Source organism: Toxotes jaculatrix, chromosome 24 (genome assembly GCF_017976425.1).
Source record: "Toxotes jaculatrix isolate fToxJac2 chromosome 24, fToxJac2.pri, whole genome shotgun sequence".
Taxonomy (NCBI): Eukaryota; Metazoa; Chordata; class Actinopteri; family Toxotidae; genus Toxotes; species Toxotes jaculatrix.
Window position 1 is genome coordinate 6,319,079 of NC_054417.1, and position 24,203 is coordinate 6,343,281.

At 40.9% G+C, this 24,203-nt stretch overlaps 1 protein-coding gene across 5 annotated transcripts in view; it reads right to left on the reverse strand.

Moving 5' to 3' along the window:
* Nucleotides 1–24,203, reverse strand: part of tns1a (tensin 1a) — a 68,479-nt gene that overhangs the window by 15,454 nt on the left and 28,822 nt on the right. For 3 of the 5 annotated variants that reach the window (XM_041032155.1, XM_041032157.1, XM_041032159.1), the window contains 14 exons: nucleotides 23,408–23,446; nucleotides 22,175–22,216; nucleotides 16,427–16,476; nucleotides 15,118–15,289; nucleotides 14,922–14,972; nucleotides 14,694–14,816; nucleotides 14,139–14,203; nucleotides 13,549–13,632; nucleotides 10,526–10,638; nucleotides 10,379–10,439; nucleotides 10,182–10,257; nucleotides 9,925–10,069; nucleotides 9,338–9,403; nucleotides 9,011–9,136 (listed from right to left, as the gene is read on the reverse strand). In XM_041032155.1, the coding sequence (XP_040888089.1) occupies nucleotides 9,011–9,136; nucleotides 9,338–9,403; nucleotides 9,925–10,069; nucleotides 10,182–10,257; nucleotides 10,379–10,439; nucleotides 10,526–10,638; nucleotides 13,549–13,632; nucleotides 14,139–14,203; nucleotides 14,694–14,816; nucleotides 14,922–14,972; nucleotides 15,118–15,289; nucleotides 16,427–16,476; nucleotides 22,175–22,216; nucleotides 23,408–23,446 (1,213 nt within the window). The remainder of the gene's footprint in view (nucleotides 1–9,010; nucleotides 9,137–9,337; nucleotides 9,404–9,924; nucleotides 10,070–10,181; nucleotides 10,258–10,378; nucleotides 10,440–10,525; nucleotides 10,639–13,548; nucleotides 13,633–14,138; nucleotides 14,204–14,693; nucleotides 14,817–14,921; nucleotides 14,973–15,117; nucleotides 15,290–16,426; nucleotides 16,477–22,174; nucleotides 22,217–23,407; nucleotides 23,447–24,203) is intronic. The other 2 variants (XM_041032156.1, XM_041032158.1) reach the window with 1 other exon arrangement.

The following is a 24,203-nucleotide window of genomic DNA, read 5'->3' on the forward strand; positions in this document are numbered from 1 at the left end:
GAGAGCGGAGGCTGTCGTTCAACATGCCATGGCTCATTGAGGAAAGACAGGAACAGACAAACTGAAAGTGCACAGAGCAACAACTTTTGGGTAATAATGCTCAAGATTTTGCTGCGGAATCGTAATTATAATCATATCACTGGGAAACATTTTGATTTATTTTTGATTTAGCGTCTCAATCTGGTGCTTGTTGTTAGGGATGCAGCCTAAAAAGAGTTTCCACTGAGTCACCAACCTAACAGACACACAAATACCAGCTTCAGCTGATCTTCCAAATTCTGAACCTTTAAGGAAATGTTTGTATTCTTTAGAAAAAAGAATAAAATAATTTGTAAATTCACCAAAACTCAAGAAATTGTTCAACTGCTCTCTCCCCCCGCAGTTTTAATTGCTCAATCTCAACACGGAGCTAGACTGCTGATATTTTATCATGGCTCTGTTGAATGTATACCAATGGGATACAGTTGAGACACAACAGAGGAGTGACTGACTCACAGGTCGAGTATGAATGTTTCCGAGTGAGTCTCCTTAAACACCTTCCTTGCTATTTTCTCTCACTCACCAACCAAGAGGCCTGAGAGTTGGGCGTGAGCCTCTCGACTTAGAAAAGAACGGAAGTGACAAACAACGTTGGGCATGACAGGAACTTACTAAACAAGCGTCGCAAGGTCACAACCTTTACATTTGCCCCACACTCGGTATGTGCGTCAGCAACATGGGCTTGTGCACATCACTACGCCCGCATATACACACATAAACTGCATGATAACAGAGGCAACGAGTGTTTAAAGTTTGCTTATACTCAGTGGACCTGCATTTTATAAGGTAAATTTTAGTTTCATTCATTATAAATGTTGCTGTTTGGCAGCCAACTGTCAGAGTCCTGGATGTCAAAGCGTCCTTAATCATCATCATCATCAAAACAGTCTCAGAAATAGTGAAATATTATAAGGGTGTTACGATATAATTGTATAATGGTGTAATGGCTACTGCCAGGAAGGAGGAAATCAGTCCAGGAAGTTATGGCTTTCAGAAAAAGAGCAGCAGTAATTTTAAGTTGGCAGAATTTGTATTTTATAAGCTAAAACATGCAAAACCAGTTATTCGTCCTTTTGACATCCACTGGTATTTTACTCTGGGAGCCAACTAATTCATATAACTGTAACCCTAAACCCAATGCATCCCACAGCTGAAGTGGAAAGCTGGATTAACAGTAACATTATTTTACGATTATAAAGGTTATATGGGTGATGAAAATAATTGCATTTAAACACTGTGATCCAGGTGTTATCCAACAATGACAGCATTAAAAAGCAGTCAGTGTCTCTGCATGTGACCTACTGTACAGATGCATCGACGGCAAAGAGTGTCAGCTCTGCACAGCAGAGCTTCAGCCTGGAATTAAATCCAGTGACCAAGATTCAGAATGGCACAAACAAGGAGCTCTGCATCTGCATACAACAAATAGCTTTGTTCTGCCGTCAATAAATAGCTGCAGCCGACCTCAAATTATATCGGTTGAGTCACCGAGCCCTGGCTACCACAAATAGCTAACAACTTGTTTCCTACTGTGGTAAACCAGTGTAATATGCCATTCCCTCTGCTTCAAAGGACGAAGCCACGTTTACCGCTGCCACATTTACATATTCAATAAAATCCAAATGAACTACAAGAAGTACGTGTACATAAAATAGTGAGAAAAAAAAAGTGTTTTTTGAACCCACACCTGTCCATTCTCTATATTCTCTCATGTGACAGGTGGTTCCCCTCTTGTGAAACTTCCAGAGGCATTGCTCATACATCGCTACACACTCACACACACACACTCACACAGCACCTGCTTCTTGGCTGTATTCTCTTAAGTGTTTGCTTTGTGTGTGTTTCATTGCCACATCACAGCCTTCAAGGCCATTAAAAAGCCATTTACACACCTGTGGCCAATGGTTTATTATAAATAGACAATGTGCAACAACTACTGCTGTTTCAAATGGACTGGAATGGATAGGGATTATATACATAGTTAGCACATGTGAGATCAACAAATACAGCATGAGGGAGCAAGCCCATTTGTCAACAAATCCATGCAGTGAGACCATGGTTGGCAGATTATTTTGGTGCTGGACACCTCTTAAACCTGTGCCTTGTTTTAGGACCGTGACTGGTTTCTCTATTAAAATGATATCTGTGAAACATTCTAAGTTTCATTTTCATTTTCATATTTATTGAACATAAACCAATTAAATGAAAAAAAAAAAAAACGTGAGTAATGTAGGGAGTGGGTAAATGTGCATTATTTATGACAATAATAAAATTGAAAAAATTCCTAAAGAAACTGATTCTCTAGAAGTTTGCGGGCGTGGTGGAAACTTAAAGATGGGCTTGACACTCTTATTTGGGACACGATGACCTTATAAAAGGGACCAAACCCATTTTTACAAAATGCAGACACATATAAATATAGAAACACACCTCACATTTACACAAATGATTAAAGGGTCTCTCACTGACTGAGGAAAGAGGTCTGCAATGATAGTTTTATTATGGTGTATGATTTCATGTATGTACATAAATGCATACATGAACTCACAGACACACGCATCTACAGTAAGAGCTATTTAGAGTGGGAGGGTGACCTCTGCTTAGAAAGGTCTCTTTAGAGGTGTAAAGGTTAGAAGGAAACTGGGTGTGCATGTGTGAGAGCAGTAAAACTGGGAGGTTTGGAAAAGTGAAACGCCGTGCCTGAAAGAGGACCAGGCTGACAAAGATGAAAAGAACCACTTGTTCTCCGAAGCCCATTAAAGACAAACCCAAACAATGCTAAGCTTAAACTCAGAGGAGAAAGATGAAAGTAGAGCGCAGAAAGAAAATGTCCATATAAAAGTGTGGATTCTAGAAGTTATTACTTGATTTGGTTCTATCCTTGGAACAGTGATTTGATTTAAAGACAGATTTCCTGTTTAAAGTTTTATGAAAATGCATAAGTCCATATATCATTTACAGTATGTAACTGGGTTCTAATGTTAACAAAATTTCATTAGCATTTTTGCTTTCATTTAGACAATAACTCTCGCAAACTCTTGACAGAACACAAAGAAGACATGATTAAAGTTTTTCCCAAAGTAAATAAAGTTTCCTTCTGATATCATCTTAGTGCCAGGGGAATATTTTTATGCCAGAACACTGTCTTGTTTTAAGAAAATGTTCCAAACAGGAGAAACTACTATGGAAACGAATGTAATTAACTCAATCCGCTGCCTTGTTTTTCAGTTGTCATAATAAAAACAAGGCCTAACAGTTAGTTAGTTCCAAGAAATATCAAATGCCTCGTGTATTCAACATTTTAACTCGGTTGGTGACTCTTGCACGTACAATTATACACACTGACATGCAGAGACAGGCATGCACATGTGCAAACATCTACATACACACACGTGGTGATGTCAGCGAGCCATCGGGTATCTCTCAGCAGGATGTGACATTCACCTTCACAGCTTTCATATCACCGTGACGACTGCCAGTCTGCATGCCGGCAGTGGGTGACTGGCTTTGACTGACAGCTGACTGACTCGTCTCAAAGACCCATCCGTGTGTGAGACACGCTGCAAAACTATCCTCGTTAAACCATTTAATCCAGTTTTTTGTCTCAAAATCTGGAACATTTTTGCTGTAACTTGCAGCAGAGCATGAAAGGGAAACAGAGACACCCACATAAGGGATGATGTGACATTCCTTCTGTGAAAAAGGTGTCATGGTAGGTGTATCAGTGACTGGCACAAGGAAAACTGTCGCGGTTTTATATTTGCCACGTCTGCCTCTCAGTCCATCTATCACTCCGTGTCCAGCTGTCACAGTTTGGGGTAACGTGACGTGACTGTATCCGTGTCTGTCTCCAAGATTACTTTCAGGGTGATGTCATCTATCCTCCTGTCTGCCAAACTGTCATAAAAAGATATCAGTCTGACTGTCTGTATATCTGACTGACAACCAGTTTCACTCCACAGCTGATTCATGTCATCTCGTTTCACTTCACAGGAGAGGAAACGTCAGATCAAGCTGACGATTGGGATTTTTAGTTGGGTTCAGTTCTTAGGGAATTTTTTGGTTAGGTCACACCAAAAACAACAAACTCAAATGACTAGTGGTGAGGAAATATGGATTTAAATTTTATTTTACTGTGTATTTTGAACAGAGTTTCAAATTTGCAGTAGATGCAATCTCTTTTTTAAAGGTACCATGTGGGGATTTTGACTACAAGTAGAGCTTTGGTCAAATGAATGCTGGGACAAAATGTTTGGCTCCATGCCGCCTCAGCACAAATATATTAGTCTGACGTCAGTTCAAAACCCAAGAGGTCAAGTTAGCATCCTTGCATATGAACAAGAACTAAATTAAACTGCCAGTGTGTCGTGATGTTGCTTTAGACATAGACCAACAGGATCACATCAGGGTAAATCTCTGGCCTGCATGTCTGCCTGTCTGGCTGTCTATTGACTGGCGGCTTGGTTTTCTGTGCATCTGTCCATCCATCTGTCTTTCACTTACAAGGATCAGTAGCTGTCATAAAAACGCATCTGCCTGTCTACCTACAGTTTGGTCTGTCCTCTCTGGTTCTTTGAGAGCTCTGGGGTGCCATTTTTAGAGACAGAAAACTTTTTCCTATTGTACTGATGCACAAATACAGCTGTTTTGTGAATATATTCTTTGACACTGGACAACTCTGAACAGTCACAAATGAGTTAAAATAAAAAAAAAAAACTCATAAACTTCTTTCAAGAGATTTGACAAAGGCACTTTCAGAAAATAAAAATGTTAGCTACAAGCAATAATATGCAAATTGAAAAGACAAAAGCAGAGTGAGAGAAAGACTCTAAGAGACAGACAGAAAGACAGACAGAGAGACAGCAAGAAAGCCATATGGAGACATCTAGACAGACAGTGGGAGAAAGGAGGCATTAAGAGATGAAGACTGGCTCAGCTGGGCTTCCAGGGCTGGGATTTGAACCTGCTGCTACAGCTCACTGTGCTGTCAGCAAGAGGTCTAACTAGAAGCATTATGTGCTCATGAAAGACACACACAGGCTGCTTTTAAAATACCTGACAGCTCTGCATTTCTGCAGGCTCAGGATCTGCCTCAGAAAAATTGAATTCCTTAAAACACTAGTGAGAGGGACACCAAGTATGATAAATGTTTTATGAATTCGTATGGCACGTTATGAATGTGTCTTTACTGAAATGTTATAGCAATATTTAACTTATCAAAAAACCTAAAACAAATGAGGATCTCAATTAAAAAGGCTCTAAACTGTATCTGTAAGGTACAGTTTCATCAGACATTTACTTAAGTTACCTGCTGTCTGGTCATTTGCACCAGAAGATGGGCCTTTAGTCAGTTATATCTCATTTTGGATCATCCACTTCACCGCAGTGAAACTCTCTCTGCAGCAGCCATTAAAAAGATGGATGTCCATAAAATATAAACAAACAATAAAGTCCTAAATCTTCAGCTCCCAGCTTCACTGAACACTGCTCATTTGTGCTTTCATCTCTGCCAAAAGGAACAAAACAACAGACTGTAAAACAAATCCTACACATGCATTGTATCCCTGTCCAAACTCTCTGGAAATCACATGAAGTAACCAACCAAGGTCCCTAATAGTTTTGGTGTACCCAAATTGCAGCCTGCTCATAAAATGTTCCACACACAAATTGCTCGCTCCATGACTCATTTTATACCATATAGGTGCCAAACACACAGGATGCCACCATGTTGACATGGAAACGCAATAAACAGACAAACAGACGCAGTCTGTCTGCAGACCAAACGGACATAAGGTTGTATTCTTGTTATGTTGTCTGGCCAAAACAGTGAGGAATGGTCTTTTAAAAGGAAAAACCTGAAGAAATTTGCCAAAAAGTATCAGCCCACTGCAAAAATAATACACAATGTGCACATTTGATAAACTTAGCGTATACAGGCAGTATCACATGACCATCTGAACTCAGCAGAGGTCCCTGGTCCTAGTTATAATCCCAAGGCCTTGTAGTGCTACTCACCAGTCAATGCTGTCTCCTCTCCTCAGTTTTACTTCATTCTTTATTCTTTCCTTCTTTTTCTTTCTTCTTTATTCAGACTTCAGTGAAAAAAAAAAAAACCTCACTCTACACTTTTGGCAAATCTTTGCAAAAGTCTGGTTTCCTCTGCCTCCCTCTGCCTCTCTGTGTCTGTCTCACTATCTGTGTCTCTCTGTCTGTCTCTATCCAGCTATTCCAGACATGTTTCAGGGCTCGGCCACAGCCAAATATGGGAGGAGGGCGGTAAACAAGGAAGACGGCCTGCGCTGTCACTGGGCCCACTGCCCTACTGTACACCACACACACACTGGAACGCACACACACACTTATTCTCCTGTGGCAAGACACTATGTTTAGTGGTTATTCTCATTTTTTCTGTTTAGTTTAGACCAAAATTGCAAAAAGAAAAATCTTCTTCCCTTGCATCTCTGCAAATGTCTCCTTTCTTTAAAACATGTTGGAAGTAATGTTTCTATTATCCGTGCACACTGTGTGTCAGTGTGAGAAACCCAGTGCAATCATTGTGACTCCGCTGGAAGAACAACACCATCTTGGTTGTCTTATACTATAAAGTTTCCTGGAGTTGAATCATTTTCTGATATCAAAATGATACAAGTGTCATTTTTATAAAGCAGATTTGCTCACAGCATTGCAGTAGCTGTACGGCTGCTCAGTGGCCCAAACACTGGCCTTTTGACGGGTTTGACCTCCAGGTCGACAGCTGCCACCAGAGCACAGGGCTATTAGTAGAGCAAAGGCAAGCCGACAAACACAAGGTGCATTGCACACACACACACACACACTCACACATACTGACACATACCACATAAAAAACCTGCAAAAGACCTAAACAAATGTACAAAAATTTACAGGCATGCACAGACGTCTGTGCACGCTCATATAGTGCAAAAATACAGCTGAAGACCAACACAAACTTTAAACACTTAACAACCTAACAAGTGCAACACTCTCACAAATTCCTTCTGTTAAAGGAAGCTAAAGTCGCCTCTCCTCACGTTCCCCCTGAGCATGTGCATCAGTATGAAATAAACACAACGCTAAGCTGCCTAATCCCGCAGACCCTTTTAAGACACCCATCTCTCGTTGAGTCCCCTCAACTGGATGTCCAAGGTCGCTGGACTCTGTTAAAAATGGCGTCAGGAAGAGTTAGGTGAGCCCCCAGATGCATTCAGACATCAACGCCTGGGGATGAAACGTTCGTTTAGCACCTGGACAAAACAAACAGGTCTGGATTCTTCAAATGATACCTGATGAGTGATGCATGTCCGCTGAGCTGCGGTGTTTAAAAATAGGCCGTTCTGTCATGGAGCTTATCAGGGTTATTCATGTAGCATTAGTGTATGTGGTCACCTGGGTTTGCCAACTCAAATATGTAATTTACACCTGATTAACATTCTCTCAGTGCCTACAAATAATCTTTTATAAATACACGTTTTCCTCTAGTGGTAATTAGTTAATTTTTTATGACATTTTTTTTTGGTCACAATTTAAATGCCGTCAATCAAACTTCTTCAATAGCTCTGCAATTTTGGTGAATCTCTTTTGTTTTGGCTACTTATCATCTCATTGTTGCATCCTCCCAAACAAGCAGGACCTTCTTCATCAACCGAGACATTAAACAGAGACACTGTTCCTGCACCAGCTTCCTCTGAACAGTCAGATTCTCACGTCCAAGTGTAAGAGCGAAGGCTGCAATTAGAGAAATGAATAAACTGGCCGAGAGGTTTTTTTCTGCTGAGTGCTGAGAACACTGCCGCCCATTCAATTAGGATCAAACTTGCAATCCTGGCGATTCCCACTGACCTTCTTGCAACGCAGCAATTACCGCAACGGTTCTCTGGGGATGTTCATAAAAATGAAATGGGTCTTTGCGAAGCCGTAAAAAAAAAAAAAAAAAAAAAAAAAAAAAATCCCATATATAAAAAGTGGATGCAGCAGCACAATGGCTGCCAAGTCCTGACTCAACTGAGGGCGAGTGCATCCTCCTGTTTGTGCAAATTTCTCAGATTAACAGCAGTAATCATGAATCTCATCATCACTGAGAGGATCCAAGGGACTCTGCAAGACTGTGAGTTATCTGAAGAGGCCACTTTGTCTTAAAAGCGCTAAGCCAGGATATTATAGTGTTCTCAATGCACAGTGTTCAGTTTATTCCAGAAATGATCTTGTAATGATGTGTTACGTTTTGCTGTTTGGTGATTCCACTGAGAGACTTTCCATTACTCATTCATATACTGGATATATACTCATTTTCAAAGGGGACAAACTAATACATTTCCGGAATAATAAGAGTATAATGATTATAAAAGCTGGAATTACATTCTTGTGCTGAGAAGTCTATGGATAACTGAATAAGAAGAAGACAGTATATTACACTGCCTAAATTTCAAATTCCTAAACTTCTGGCACAGAAGCAAAAGCAAACCAGTGGAGGTGGGTTTGAGCACTTGTGGGACTTGGGTTTGGTGGTGTTTCATGTTACAACCCCCCTGGGAAGGCGGCTGCCAGTAGCAGGGCGACTGACGCCCCCCTATTTCTGCAGCAGCTATTTAAAGGCCTAATTGACAGGCTGGGGGAGGATGGTGTGTGGGGGTGGGGGGGCTGCACGGGCAGCTCAGAGAGGAGTGAAGGTGGGTGAAGAGCAGAGAGGCAGAGAGGTAAAGTGTAGCTGCATCAAAGCCAAAACTGGAACTGAAAGTTTTACATCTGATTTGAGGAAAACTGTATATGATTTTGTTTATTTGATATTGGCTCTTCATTATGTAAAGAGGAAAAGTATTAAAGGTTGAAACACTGCACATCCAGTGATGTTGCAAGTCCCTTAATCTGAAGCAACAACACCAGACGAGAGTGTGAGTCAACCTGAGTGGAGACAACCTGTCTATCAAACTCTTTGTGTGTGTGTGTCTGGACATACCGTGCTCTCCATCCACAGTGTCCTCACAGCGCTGGCTGAAGTTGTCGTACGAATCCCAGCGAATCAGAGGGTCCTGGGTGTTGTAGTCCACAGAAACGCTTGGTCCGTTCTCCAGGTGACTCAGGCCTGAGGAACACAAGGCATGATGGGATGATGGGAACCTCACGCAGAGATTATTGGCTGTCACATCAGCTGGATGAGTGCACAGGAATCGTCACTCCCAACCCAGAAAGTCACTATTGTAATAAAGCATCTTGTCCAGTCATAAAAACTGCTTTTTGTGATATTTGTGAAGACAGTTTCTTGCAGTAAGGAAAAGCTAAATACCTTTGATCTTCTCTGGGCCATATGAGAAGACAAACTCCACCTTCCCGTACTCTGGGAACCTCTCATCTGTACAGAGACACACAGTTTCAAATATTTTTCTTTTTTTAATAATGGACAAAAATACACACAAACAAAAAGTCCAAAAAAATCATAGATTAATTTCAGTTAGCAAACAAAGGGCCACAAAAAACAATTATATTTATTATAATTATGTAATGCTTTAAGGAAGTCTAGTTGATCTTTATCATAAATAACTGCTCTTTTGCACTTTCTTCCATTATTTTTCCTCTCTTTAAATTCTTGTTCAGTAAATGTTGAGCTGCTTTCACCACCAGAGGACCCTGTTTACTATAAAAGAGTGAGGAACAGTGTCCTCCTGCAGCAGGGCACAAGAACGTTGATACAGGAAGTTGATACTGTTTGTTAATAAACTTGTCTGGACTCCTTTCTCATTTCAACTCAACACATTAGCCAAGACTCACATATATACTCAAAGACTGTGTTTTTCCTCTGATTACAAAATAATTCTAAGCACTGTCAAACACACAAACACAAACAAATACAGCATACTATAAAAACACACCCACCCAAAGAGCCGTTACCTTTGAAGGTCTCGTCCAGCTCGTTCTTCCCAAAAACCACCCCAAGGTCATGGATGGCACAAGTGTGGAACTGCACCCTGAACACCACGTCTCTGGTCGGGTTTCTGTACCTCTTGTGGTAACACTTCAGCTGTGGTGAGCATGAAACAGAGGGACGGGTAGAAAAACATGAATTTATTAATGATGTATCAGTCAGGGAATATCTCTGCATTCGTATTCTAGCGTTGTCACTGACGTCTTACCAAGATGTCTCCCTTCAGAAGCAGGCCTGGTTCGATAGTGATGCAGATACTGGTGTTGCTGTCTCCTTGCACATTGCTGCGGTAAAAAAAAAAAAAAGACAACAATAATCTGTTAAAATCACTGGTTACCTCATAGGGTCGGCTTTGCCCTGGATTCAAACACAAACCACACTGAACTGGAATAAGAGTTTTCATACTATATTCCTGACGTATAGACTGGTTGCATTGCCTGGTAGATCTTCAGGAAAGGACGGCAGCCTGTGAAATAGGAAACAAGGACATTGAAATATTTTCAAGAAGAACAGACTCCTTTCTTTATATTTTGGCAAGAGGGAGACACTCACCTCCTTTGGACTCAAAGTTGGGTATGCCGTGCATGATGACATGATGCAGGAACAGAGGCTTGTTGTTGATTTTTATGTGTCCGGACAGAAGGCCATTGAAGTAACGCACATACCTACAGACAAAGGAAGGTAAGCTTTTTCTCTTGCCTGCTTTTCCTGTCATTGATGTACTTTTAAACATATAACAAAGGTATAGAAATATCCCAGAAATAATAATGACCTGCCATGTTGCTGTAATGTTTCACATGATTTTTTTATGCTTGTAGCCTTATGAGTAAAGGGAATGAAAGTTTTTCCTCCTTGTGGTACTGAAGGTAAGCACGTGCTGGCCATTAAAATCGGGACTTTATCACCTTGGCAACATCATTTGTGCTGGAAATTTCAGGTCACTTTGCCAAATAATTTCTGAGGTATCTTGGGTGCAAATTTGATAGATTGGCCTGAGAGTGGTGCATTTAGACTGTGCCCAGTAAATTTCACAGCAGTCTGGCCATTACACTTCTTTATTACTTCTGTACAAGAATTCACGTTTGCCTGCTGTTAGTAATGAAGGTCAGAGAGCAAATCTCCTGGATGTCCAGCCACTAGTTTTTAAGGAAACCTTGTGATTGAACAAGTTGTTGACCACAGGCAATTTTTCACCTGATGATGGCATTAGAATAAAGGTCAGGGGATCACCAAAATCATTAGGAATCATCAAGCATGTCAGGACATGCTGGCGAGATTACACACCAAATCCACACTGAATAAACCCTCATCCTGTGCGGTTCACCTTTACCGCCCGTCAGCTCCCACGGTACAACCAGAACTGAATTCCGCTCTGACTGTAAAACAGCCTTTATCCACTATGGGAAATGTCAGAGTGAATTGGTGTGTACAGAGGCCAGTTGGGGGTCTGTTGAGTTAGTGTGGTCTGGTTGTAAATGATCATAATGATGATGGTACCAAACGTGACCTTGACAGTGGGGTCGCCACATGCAGACACCCCCCTTGCTCTGCTGTCAGTAGCCAGATGGTTTAGCCTCTCTGAAATTCAATTAGACTGAGCTGGGACGCCGCAAAGCAGCGCTGAGCGGAGGAAAGGGACTGTAGCTACAGAACGTGTGTGTGTGTGTGTGTGATTGGAGACATACTTATGTTTATGTCTTTTATCAAGAAATTATCCTGCAATAAAGGTTTTGCATGAAGCTTCACTTTACCTCCAGGTTAATCTACAAGATTCAATTGAGAGTTTCCGTCAACTACCTGCTGGCTTTACTCCACCACCGCCAGGTGGAGACTCTGGGTGATCCTGTGCTCGCCTGTTCTTGATAAAGATGCTTCATATTAATGTCTAATCTAATCACCAAAGTCTTGCTCTCTCCTTACTGACAGATGGAAACGACACTGTACCTCAGGAACACATGTCCTGAAAGCAGCAACACTGCTGATTTAAAAAAAATCTCTTTCCTTCAACAATTTACGTTTTTTTCTTTATTCGAAGGGTAACTTTTTAGCCTTAACTGATGAAAAAAATCTTTTCTTTTCTTCTTTCTTTCAATACTTGGATGACGATCACACATGCGTCCTAACAAAAACAATAATTTGCTGAACAGCTTTGAACTGTTTGGCCCGAGTGAGAGATTGCAAAGCAGTCACACCAAAAGTTAACACTAAATTAACTTTTTGTGCTACGAAAAACTTGCTAGGAAAACATGAAGGACGGTGCAAAAGAGGAATGCATGCCAAACATGCTGCAACCTTTGTTGTGTTTCTAGTGAGCATGTTAGTGGAGTCTCACTTAAAGCAAGAAACTCTCATCATGGTTTGTGCCAGAAATCTATTTGGCAAATTAATCTGACCTAGTGGCACACAAAGGGCAGCCAGCCCTCTCAGCAAGGGTTCAGTTTGTTTACTGAAGCATACTAACATTTCACAACAAACATGGTAATGATTTAATGATACTAAAATATGACATATGACACCTCTAATCCAAACTTTTACAAGCTTTCATAGCAGCAGAAGACTGAACTCGTCTTTTACCCGTGACGTTAATGTCACACATTCCAGACCATAATACTGGGAGACTCCAGGGGCACAGATAATTATATCTGAAGCAGGAAATAGCAGCGGGCAGAGGGCAAGCCTATAGACCTGTTACAGAATGGCTGGCTGCCTAATTCACTAGCTGAAATGAAGTGGTGTTAAGTCCCCTGGTGTTTCCTGTGTTTCTTCGTTTATTCCCCGTAACCTTTTTCCTGCTCATCCTTTCCAAGGAGCTCAGATCAAGAATTCACTCTCTGCAGGTGAAGGGAGAATGTGAGGGGTCAAACCTTTAAGCAGTTGACTGTCTAATAATACGGAGAGGGCTAGTAATATGGCGGGGGCAGATTTATGGCTTAAGGGAGGATGTCTCAGACGACAGTCCCCCTTGAGTGAGCTGCATTCAAAATAAGAAATTGTTGAAATACCTTTAAACCACTCTTGATTGGTTTGACTCGCTCTGGTTTGGAATTTACTCCGCTGTTTTGCTCTCTATTCATGGGAAGGACATTATCTCAAAACACTAATTGCTAAAAGTGGAGAAGAACTGGAGGAAAATATACTCTGATATGCTTAAAAGAATGAACTGGAAGCCCTGCAGCCTCCCCAGAGACACCAGTGGAATCCCTCAGACAGACAAGACAGATTGCTTCTCTCTGTTCCATGACATTTACTCACAATTATCCCAATTAAAATTAAATTGGAGATAAACAGTAGAAAAAAGGAAAAGAATTTCCTCTGCAAAATGTTTCTAAAACTTAACAGGAGAGATGGAATTAGGCCACGTCATGTTGTTTTGTTATTCAGGTCTTCAGTTGACCATTACCTAAACCCCACTGATTGTCCAAGCGTAGCTCAGTAAGAGAGGCAGGCAGGCCTCATGGCATGGGGCAGTGGTACGAGCCCTTCACTGTACATAAGCCATTCACATGGCTCTGTGGCAGAGGACTTACAAAGCTTCAAGCAGATGTCAGGGAACAGGAAGCGAGGTAATAACGAACCTTCTCTGTGATGGTTGACCCACAGGAAGTGCTTTGTCCTCGTAGAAGCGCCTCATGGCAAACCTGTCCAGCGCCTGGTCAGCACTGCGTGACACAAAATTAAACAGACAATGTTACAATTTGTTGTTCCTTTAAGCTCTCATACCAGGGTGCACTTCGCAAACTAAAAAGTGCCAATAACTTCCTGTATTTTGGAAAAAGTCGGAACCTGAAAATTTTTCCCAAGCTTGAGATTTAGAAATATCCCCTGGCCTCCACCTTTTGCAAAGCAGCTTTAAATCCTCCTGGCTCCATCCCACCTATTAACATCTGGCTGCATCAAAGAGTGATGACATTTTTGGAGCGCTTCTTCTCCCAGAGCCAGAAAAATAAGCTGATCAGGACTCGGTGTTTAGCCATAATAATCACATCAGTGTTTAATTTTCAAGGAGCCCCGGACCTTCAGGCCTAACTGTGATGGACCGGCCCTCCCGTCCTCACAAAGCCAAAGGAAGAGACTTAAAATACCTAAATTCCACTTTTTCAAAAGCAATGGGCAAAAATCTCCACCATGCATTAGCTGCGTCTACGTATCATGACATGTCTGATACCTCGCAGATATGTTGCTGTAGTGCATGTACGCAGCCACCACCACCCCTGTTCGACCTCGGTTCCCCTGTGACACAAAAAGAGAGGAAAGAGAAAGCCTTGTCTGTAACATGATTTAAAGTTTGACTGTGGATGATTAACAGGATTTATTTCAAAGAGATCAAAGATTTTTGTCCTAAATATCAAGAAACAGAGGAACAAATAAATCATCAGAGGTGATGGACTGGTCAGCAAGCTGCATGAATTACATCTGAAAACCCAAAAACTGGAAGTAACACAAATCATATGAAATAATGTTTGATCGCTCTGCTTGTTTAAAGTGACCAGTGAGACTCTAAAAAGCAACAAATCTGTTCCGGAGTACAGCAGGAAAGCTGGGAAAATGTTTTCACGTCTGCTTTTTCTGCTTCATCTGGACAGCATGTGCAAATCCTGCATAGTTATGTCAGTTTAAACAACAGAGAATGGATTGTATAACCACAGGAAATGCATAACTACAAGAATTTATGTTGATTTCATGAGATCAGTAGCCATAAAGCATTCAACATAAAGTTTACCTTGTTGTGTAGTACAACCACATTGCGTGGGTCTCCATTCAGCCACGTGTCGATGGCCTTGCACATGCTGCAGATTTTGTCCAGAGCTGGTGCATGGTGGTCTGGCCAGCCAAACTCCAGAACCTGTGGAGGATGAATCAGAAGTTTCATTTTTTGTCTTTGCAGTTTCATTCCTCTCAAACATGAGGTGACCTGTTAGGTGGTCCAGTGCTGCTGAGGCGCTTGTACCTTGTGGTTTAACTTTGATAGGTCAGTCCTCCGCTCGCTCAGGTTGAGCACCTGAAATCAGCAAGAGAAGCAATTTAAATATATAAAAGCATTATTTTTGCAATGACTGAAATCAAAGGACAAAGTTCAAGGAATAGAAAACACAAGTGGTGATATGAAGTGAATGTCCTGGATTAAGGGGGCGGAGGTATCTCACCAGGTAGTGTTCGCCATGTTTGGACCTCAGCATCGTCGCCACCTCCTTGAGGTGGGTGGTGTAGCTGTGCTCCTCGGCGCCGGCGGGGAAAGAGACAGAGATGATCCTCTCTGTGATGTAGACCAGGTCCACCTCATAGCTCTCCTCCATGGCCTGAACCACACTCTGACTCCTGGAGAACCAGAGGGAGCAAGAGGTGTTTATCTGGTGCTTTTGTATCCAGGCTGGAGGATAGTTTCATGGTCAAACTGAACATCTCTAAATCACTCTGCTGAGAGTGAAACTTTTTGTTGGCGAACATCTACCCTGCTCTCCTTGAACAAGATATTGGGGTCCTGATTTCCTGAAGGTTTGTGTAGGAAAAGGTGTGTGTTACATCACCAAGCTGGAACACATTACTCTTAAAAAATAAAGTTTCAAAGGTGGTATAAAGACTTTGTGAGATAAGTTTGGCTGTTTAGAATAACTATTATTATGCTAGCTGACACAAAGATTTTTTATAAATGACAGGGAATGTGTACAGTCAACCCACATTAACTTGACACGAGTCATGATCATCAGCCTTTTTCACTGCAATCTCATTTTCAGTGATTATCATTGCTAAAATGATTGTAGTGAATCTTTTTTACAGCTGCTGTGAGAACATTTCTGAAACTCTGCGATTTCTCTCAGGGACTAACGACAGAGTTCACAGCAAACATCCACTTGATCAAATGTAAACTCCTGCAGCTCTCTTTTATATTTCTTGGAGAGGAAGAGATTTACAATCCTTCGCTGACTGTTGACACGACCTCTGCTGATATTATGCAATCTATTTCACCAGCCAAAACAGCGATCAGTTTTATTGGCTGGTGAGCATACAGTAAAGCCCTGCATGAGAAACAACCATGTTTGAAGAATAACAGACAACAGAGAGTGCGAAATGAGAATTTACATTCCTAGAAAAAAGGCCAAAGATCCAGCACAAATAATCATTATTTGATGTTCATCATAAAATAAAGTGGAGTAGTGGATCACGGTGGATTATTAAAGGACTTACTACTTAAGAAAAGTAGCAGAACAGTTTCAACAATCATTTTGTAATCCTAGGAGTCATGCATTGTGGAATCAAAGGAGGCTTTAAAACCGAACAAAGAAGATCCTTAGATCTTTCTTTCTTTCTGCTTCAACTGCCATGATGGTTATGTAAGAGGGAAAATAATCTATTCTTTATTTTATTTAATTTATTCTAAATCAGTTATATATTTCTGATGTATAAGTGTACACATCTGTGCATATAACACAATCATATGACGAAGCAGTGTCTTACCGTGACTGCTTTCGCCTTATCTCCACACTCTTGCAGGACCTCGTAGATCCCTAGAGAGCACACACATACACACACATTCAGAAACACACAATACACACATGTATATATTCAGAGGGTGGGGGAGAGAAGGAGGGGGAGAGAGAATGATTCATAAGCATACTCCATCTGGTAATAATGATGATGTTACTGAATTACAATCTGACATAACCTATTAGGGAAAAGTCAGATCACAGGAGCAAAACTAAAACTGTTATGGAGAAGGAGAAAGAAAGAGGAAAAAAAGAAGAGGAAGAGCAAGATAAAAAAGAGGAGAAAGGAAGGAGAAAGAAGATGGAAAAAGAAAAGAAAGAAGGCGAAGAGGTAAAAGGAAAGGAGAAAATGGAGAAGGGAAGAAGCAGGAGAAGAAGAAGAAGAAGAAGAAGAAAGAGTAGTACAGTAAGAAAGAAAGGAGAGGAGATTAAGAGAAGAGAGAAGAAGAAAAAAGAAAACAAAAAGGGTGAGGAGGGGTAGAAGTTTAAAAAAAATCACAATACATCAGTGTGTTCCAGGAGAAAACCATCCTGACTCAGGTCTTGTCGGGACTTCAGCACACACTTTAATTATCCTGTCCTGAATGTAGTTATTTACTGAGGAGAGAGGTGAAGTCAGGTTGTTCTACTGTGACAGAGCAGCAGAGGGAAAACAGTACTAATATGCTGTACTGTCGAGGAACCGCTGCATAATAGATGCCAGAGTCGGCTCTTCCTCTCACTGTTTGTCGGCCCAGGGGAGAACGTGTCTGTGTGACTCAGCTGCCATCGAAAAGATGAAGCCATCCAAAAAGATAGAGCGACAGCTGAATTTATCTTCACACACAGACTCTGTGACATTTTTTACTTTTTCCCACAGCGTCATAAAAGAGCGAGTGCTCAGCTTTACTGGTCAAGTGGTTAAACAGAGATGTTGGCAAGAAGGGTCTCTAATCATCGTGGAAGGTTAAACATACAGCCCAAAGCTCTCCATATTGCTGCTGAGCGGCTTCTCACAGATGAAGCTAATCCCACCCCCAAGAGCCAAAATGGGAAGCATAATTCTCTGTGATTTGACAGGAACCAGATGCTAGGCGGACCACGCACGCTGGTGTTTGCAAAATGAAACCGCCTGTTCGCATGGGGCTTCAGGGGTGTCAACGCCGGCACATTTCACATCACAGGAACAATCTGTTGTCCTGTAGCAACATGGGCGCATGAACGCCTCATGAAAATCAATGCAGCTTGTAATGTATGTTATTTATCCATTTAAATGCACTTTTCACATGAGAAAGCATAAAAGCCCGGTTCTCATTATGAAAAAAAATCCCATGAAAAGGCCAGAACCAACAATAAATGAACTGTTCTAACATATTTCTTGCCAAACCATGACACAACTTTGCTTTGTAGTACAGTGACCAGTTATTTCCAATTTCATCTTCAGTAGAAATGGATGGGCTTGGAGCTCATACCACATCTATATCATATTAAAGGTAACAACCTTTATCTAAACTGTAAATGTGTAAGGTCAACACTGTAGCTGTAATTATGACTAGGAAGCTCAGATTTTTTTAATAACTGACTTAATATGAAAGAGCCTGAAAACCAAACAGACATGGATGCCTCATGTCAGCCAAAGTCAAGGCCATTCATTCCAGATTTAATGGTTATAGAGCTAGATTGTCAGTGCACAGTAATTTTTTCCACTCATGACCAGCTCTGCACACAAGTATCTTGAGTCATCTCATGAAAGAAATATTCACAAGTATGAAACAGCATAACCACAGTAAGGATAGAGAAGACAAAGTATTGAGAAACAGACTAATGAATTCTTTGTTCTAGTAATTTTATGGGATTTGTTGTTGACAAGAAAATATATTGAATAATGTCAGCCATATAATTCAAGAAATATAGTAAAAAAAAAAAGAAAAAGGAATTTGTTGCAAATTTCCCATTCATTTCATTAAAAACCCCCACAAATCTTTCTGCTGAGGAAACATTTTAAGCAGAAGATATGTTTCAGTTCTGTGGTAAAAAAGTACAACCTACAATGAGAAAATTTTGCAGCAATTTGGACTTCCTGTGTGGGAGTAGCCTACCTTGCTGAACAGGTACCCAGTGCTCCACCTCCAGGATGAACGCAGGTGGACAAAATGGCTTCGAATGGAGCTGCCCAGAGGCATGTTTTGGCACAACTACTATATTATATACTATTTCAATAAAAAAAAAAACTAACTGTGTTGCCAGTTTAGAAATTCCAGGCAACATTTAGGGTTGTATATCCTATTTCATGTTGTTAAATCACAGAGCATCATCCAGGCGGTCACAACCTTAACCATCAAACGCTGCAGCGAGCAGTTTCCATTGTATCATCACGGGAGAAAAGATGCTACGCTCCACGCCATTTGTGCCAAACTTCATGTGCGATCATGTCATCATATCATGATGCATCTTCCCTCTTTTCTTTCCCTCTTTTCTTTCCCTCTTTTCTTTCCCTCTCGATCTTCTTCTCCCTACTTTCTCCTGCTTTCTCTCGTCCTCTACCTCCCACCCACTTTGTGTTCTCTGGAACTACTCCTCCCATGGTCTCATTATCTCTCATTATTCCTGCCCCCCCACCCTGTGTTTCTCTCATCTCGACTCCCTTCTTTCCCTAGCAATGTGTCTGTGTGCTGTATGTATGTGCTGTGTGCTTTTGTGCTGCATGTGTTTGACCTGAATTACCCTTAAGAAACTAGTGACTGAAGCAAAAGGTTACTAAAGCACAAAATATGGAATGAAAACAGTTTTTTCTGTTCTACCTTAATATTTCCCTGTTGGTTTAAGCCATAAAATGGTCAATCATTACAACTATTGTGAAATTGGATGAAACCACTTTTTCCTTTGTATGCTTTGTGCTCAGTCATACAACTTTATCTCCTTGTCTGACAACATTATTTTCGATTTACAGTGTCTGGAGCTTACATGCATGTATCTACTCGCTCTCTATCCTCCTCTGAGCCAGAAACTGATTCAGAAAAAATCCCCATAGTGCACTTGGATGACCCCGAACAGGCCCCGCACTGACTCAATTATGGTCATGATGGTTTCGTTTCGATTTAAAACCACCACGGTTGTATCTTATATGGACTAACCAAATAAACATTCCATCGACACCCTGCCTCATGCCCTGTCCATACACCATACACACACACAAATGCCCATATGTACGGAAAACCCCATATGATGATGATTCCTGGATTTAAGTATCAAGGCAGAAAGCAGAGGGTGCCAGGATAACACAAAAGGAAAATGACTGATTTCCTCAGCTGAGGATGCAACTAATTTGTATGCGAAATGTCTGGTTAAAGGGGTCGTTTCTATGTGTAGCATTTGCTCCCACACACCAATATGTCACTGTCAAATTGTTTGTGACAACTTTCTATAATTACAGTGAAAAAACAAGGCCGTGCTCAAGACAATTAGTAGCCTCTGTCTTGGTATTTTTAGTGCTAGTATTTCTCATAATTACACCCACATTTCCCATAAACCCTGTTGCTTTTCAAAGAGCACAAACAGCTAACTAACTGAATATTGGACAGCAGAAAATTTGTGATTCATTGTAAACACTGTTGAATAAATATCTAGCAAGCTAAAAAATTTTCAAATCCAACTTTTCAAGGCCATAAACACAGGTTTTTTTTGTGGAGTATTCCTTTAAAATGCTACACATACTGTTAAATTCTCTGAAGTTCTCTCTAAGTCTTTAATTTAAGACCCCCTCTCTTCTGCATTAATGAAGACATCATCAAGTCCCACCTTCTCTAAACTCTACCCAAACTCATCATGTAGTCTTCGCTCTTCTCTTCTCTGTGTAGGAATGTACAGGATGTGAATTAATCTCCATACAAGCTGGTGTACACAGACCGATCTGTGTTTATAATACGACTCTGAGTCATCACTGAACTGCTGCCGATCTAAACATCCAGGCGACGCCTGACGCAAACACTGACTCATTATCATGACTCACAAAAGAGAGAGGAGAAAAAACAGGGATGCTGCTTTCATCTTTTGAATAAATGTTGCTTCTGGTTTCATGAAAGGGAAAATAAAGCCGCTGAGAGTCTAAAAACATTTTAAACAAGCTTACAAATTTTTGCCTTTGTGACTCCTGGCTTGAATAAACTGTTTTCTTTTTGCATTCATAGTCTCTCCTCTTTTATTTTTCTGGAATCTTGCCTTCTTGGAAACCCACCGCCCCTGCCTGCACCCTTCATGGTTTAGCAATGTCAAGCTAAACATGCATGCTTAGTTTCAGGGCCAGGCCTTGGCAGCGCGTTCTGGCACAGACGGGGCATAATTTGCAGTGAACGGGCAAAAACAGATGTCACGGCAGCTTTTCTCATTTTGTAAGGTATGTACCAAATATTTCTTTAGACTGGCACAGAAAGGAGAGAGGGTTAAATCGTTTCTCTCAGGCCACCTGGTTGTATGGAGCCTGGAGTGCACCAGTTGAATAATAAGATACTTTTTTTATAGTTTAATTATAATCAAATAATAGATTGATGCATTTAATAAATATAAATTGCTTAATTTAGCTTGCATTCAATATCCAGCTCTCCTTACTCTGTCCTTTAATTATTCATTTGCAATACAATAATTTATTTTTGTTATATGATTTAGTAATGGGTCTACATATCATAGTCATTTAAACAAGCACTATCCTTTATGTATATTGTAAGATGGATTAGGAGAGTCAAGTCAAAATGAAACGAGGTTCAACCCACAGAGCATCAGCAGAAGCTCTGATTGGCTGTGGTGGTGAGTGTGATGTATTGCTTGCTGCTGCCACCTTCTGCAGTTTGCAGGAACAGACGTGAGCTGTGTTTGGGGTCAGAGCTCAACAGCTTTAATTATTAGTCAAATTATCAAGTAACTAATTACGTATTAATTGATAAGAATTAAATACTGAAGAAACCTATAATTATTCTGGAGACACACTGACAGCAAAGCTGACTTACAGTAACAGTTTGGTTAAACATAAAACAAGAGGCCATTCTTTACAGTAAAACTGCCACAGCTCACTTGCCAATCAAGACAAGATGATACAACAAAATGCTGATGAGGTCTGACGAGTCAAATGCCAGTTATTTCTTTTAATAGTGAATCAAGAGAGAAGGTACCAGTTGTTCTGAAGGATCACATGTACACTACATGGTCAAAAGTATGTGGACACCCATATCTGATTGTTGAACATCTCATTCCAAAATCATGAGCACTAATCTGCTGCTTCACTCCTGTTTCCACAGGACTTTGCTCCCATTTAGCCACAGGAGCATCAGTAAGGTTGGCTGCTGATTTTGCATTATAAGACCTGGATTTCAGTCAGTGTTCCAGTTTATCCCAAAGGTGTCGGATAGGGTTGAAGTCAGGGCTCTGCGCAGGCCAGTTAACTTCTTCCACCTCAGACAGGGAAAACCACTTCTTTATGGGCCTGGCTTTGTGCACAGAGGTACTGTTTTATTGAAACAGGAAAGGGTCTTTCCCAAACTATTGCCACAGAGATGAAAAACAGCACCGGACTAAAAGTACTGAAATGTATGTGGAAAAGGGTGTCCATATACATTTGGCCATGTAGCATACATAAAGATTGTTATCTCAGCACTTTGCTGCAATAACAATAACAGCATTTATGAATGGGTGAGGTTTTTAAAGCATGTCTCCTCGGCATTAACATTAATAAAGAAGAGGTCTTACTTACCGGTGTATCTACATGCTTTAATGGCAGCTGAGGAGTGGGAGGCTGCAGAGAGAAGCGAGACAGAGTCAGTGGGTTAGTCATTGTTTCTTTCACACCGAGGAAGAAACAACATGGTGAGCGAAAGGATGAGAAAGAGAAAGAGGAGGGAGGATTTCTTTTATAGACGTCTTTTTCTCTCCCTGTCTGGCTGTCAGTGACACGCCAGACACAGTCAGTGATCCATGTGTTAAGGAAAATCTCTTAACTGAGTTAAGTACAGCGTCTTAGGCTGATGTGAGCTCTATAAACAAAACCAGAGACTGTTTAACAAGCTGCAGAAGTCATTTTAAAAGGCCTGCATCCAAAGTAAATAAGTGAAAAGTAGTTACTGTAGCTTGGAATGTTCCTAATTTGGTCATATCACTGGTGATTAATCTTGAAAATATAAAACAGGACCGACTGCAGCGCTTTTTATTTGACTTTATAGAACACTGACTAGAAATCAGGAGAATGATCAAATTGCTTTTCCTGCTGGTTTTCTAAACACAACCTACCATTTGCTGATTATGCAGCCTTTATGGAAGTGAATGAAAACTCCCATTTCAGGCTCATTAAAGTGATAATGACTCAAGCCTCAGTGTCGCAGTGCATGAATCACATTTTGTCCTGTAAAGGAGCAACCCCTAGAGGAAAGAGAAATTATCACTTTGACTGCAGCTCAGTATCTGTCCTCTTTTACTTAGTGTAGCATTTAAATGCCTCCTGAAAGTCTCAGACCAAATCAGTGATTTAAGATACTGCACAGTTGGTTGCTGTGTCCCAACTGGATGCTATAAACTGACAGGACACTTATTCTGTGTTTTGAGAAATTGTGTACTGTCAATGTAATATTACATAATACCATTTTTACCTAACTGCTGCCCCATAACACCTCATGATTATCACCATCAAATTCTTATCATTCCTACAGCTGAAAACAGTGCTCAGAGTCTTGTTTGAGATGTATTGACAGGATTTTCCTTTGAGGAAATGGAGGAAGCTCTTGAGGTTATAGCCTCTGACTTTTGACCTCCAGCAGCAACCTCACAGAGCTCCCTGTGTGTGGTGCTGCCACAATGACAGGAAGGCTCACAGTGTTATGATAGGGATTTCAGAGGTCAACAAGATCTTTAAGAGCTTCCTTTATGGTCTCATTTGTGCACAAATTCACACATATACTGCACAAACACACAGACATGCACATGGTTTACTCACCACCTCATAGCTGGTCGTTGTTTGACATGAAGTGGTGACCTGTTAAAGAAGAAACAGGGATGAGATGAGAGAAGAAAAGCATTACATCCTACTAAAGACAACTGTTATATCTGCCCTGAAATGAGATGTAAAATTCAGCAATGACTCAGGGGCATAAATTCGCAGCATCTTCTCAAATCTGAAGTATTTTAGGGCTTTGTTTTAAAAGGGAGGGAGAGACAGCTCTTAGTATTCCCAAAATCACCCTCGACAGTACAGAAATAACCATGGGTTCAAAAAAACAAGCCCCTTTTGACTGTTTCCGTGCGTGGGAAACATGTCAGGGCCATTTCAGGCAAAATCACATTTGGCACTGAATTTGCACTGAAACAGAATGGTTCCTGTAAAAGTCAGAAAACAATCTACCATTGAATTACACAGTTCACAGCGTCGGTTCACACACGGGTTGAAGCATTAGACTATGACTGTGATTCATTTTACACTATGCTTTTACAAATCAGTCTGTCTGAGAGAATCCAGGCATAACACAACAGAAAGTGCTGCACTGCGATGCTACAGGCACCTTGAGCACATGTTGGACCAAACAACACGTGTCATAAATTCTTGCAGAGACTTGGTTGATGGACATGGCAGATGACACTTTGGAAACCAACCAATCACAGCTTGTCTGTCTCGCCTTCTGTCGTGATTTGTTTGACATCCATAAGGGAAAAGGGTGCCAGAAAATGACCTGACACCTGACAGCAAATAAATGCAGATGAATATACTGTCGATTTACAGATTAATCAGCTAAAAG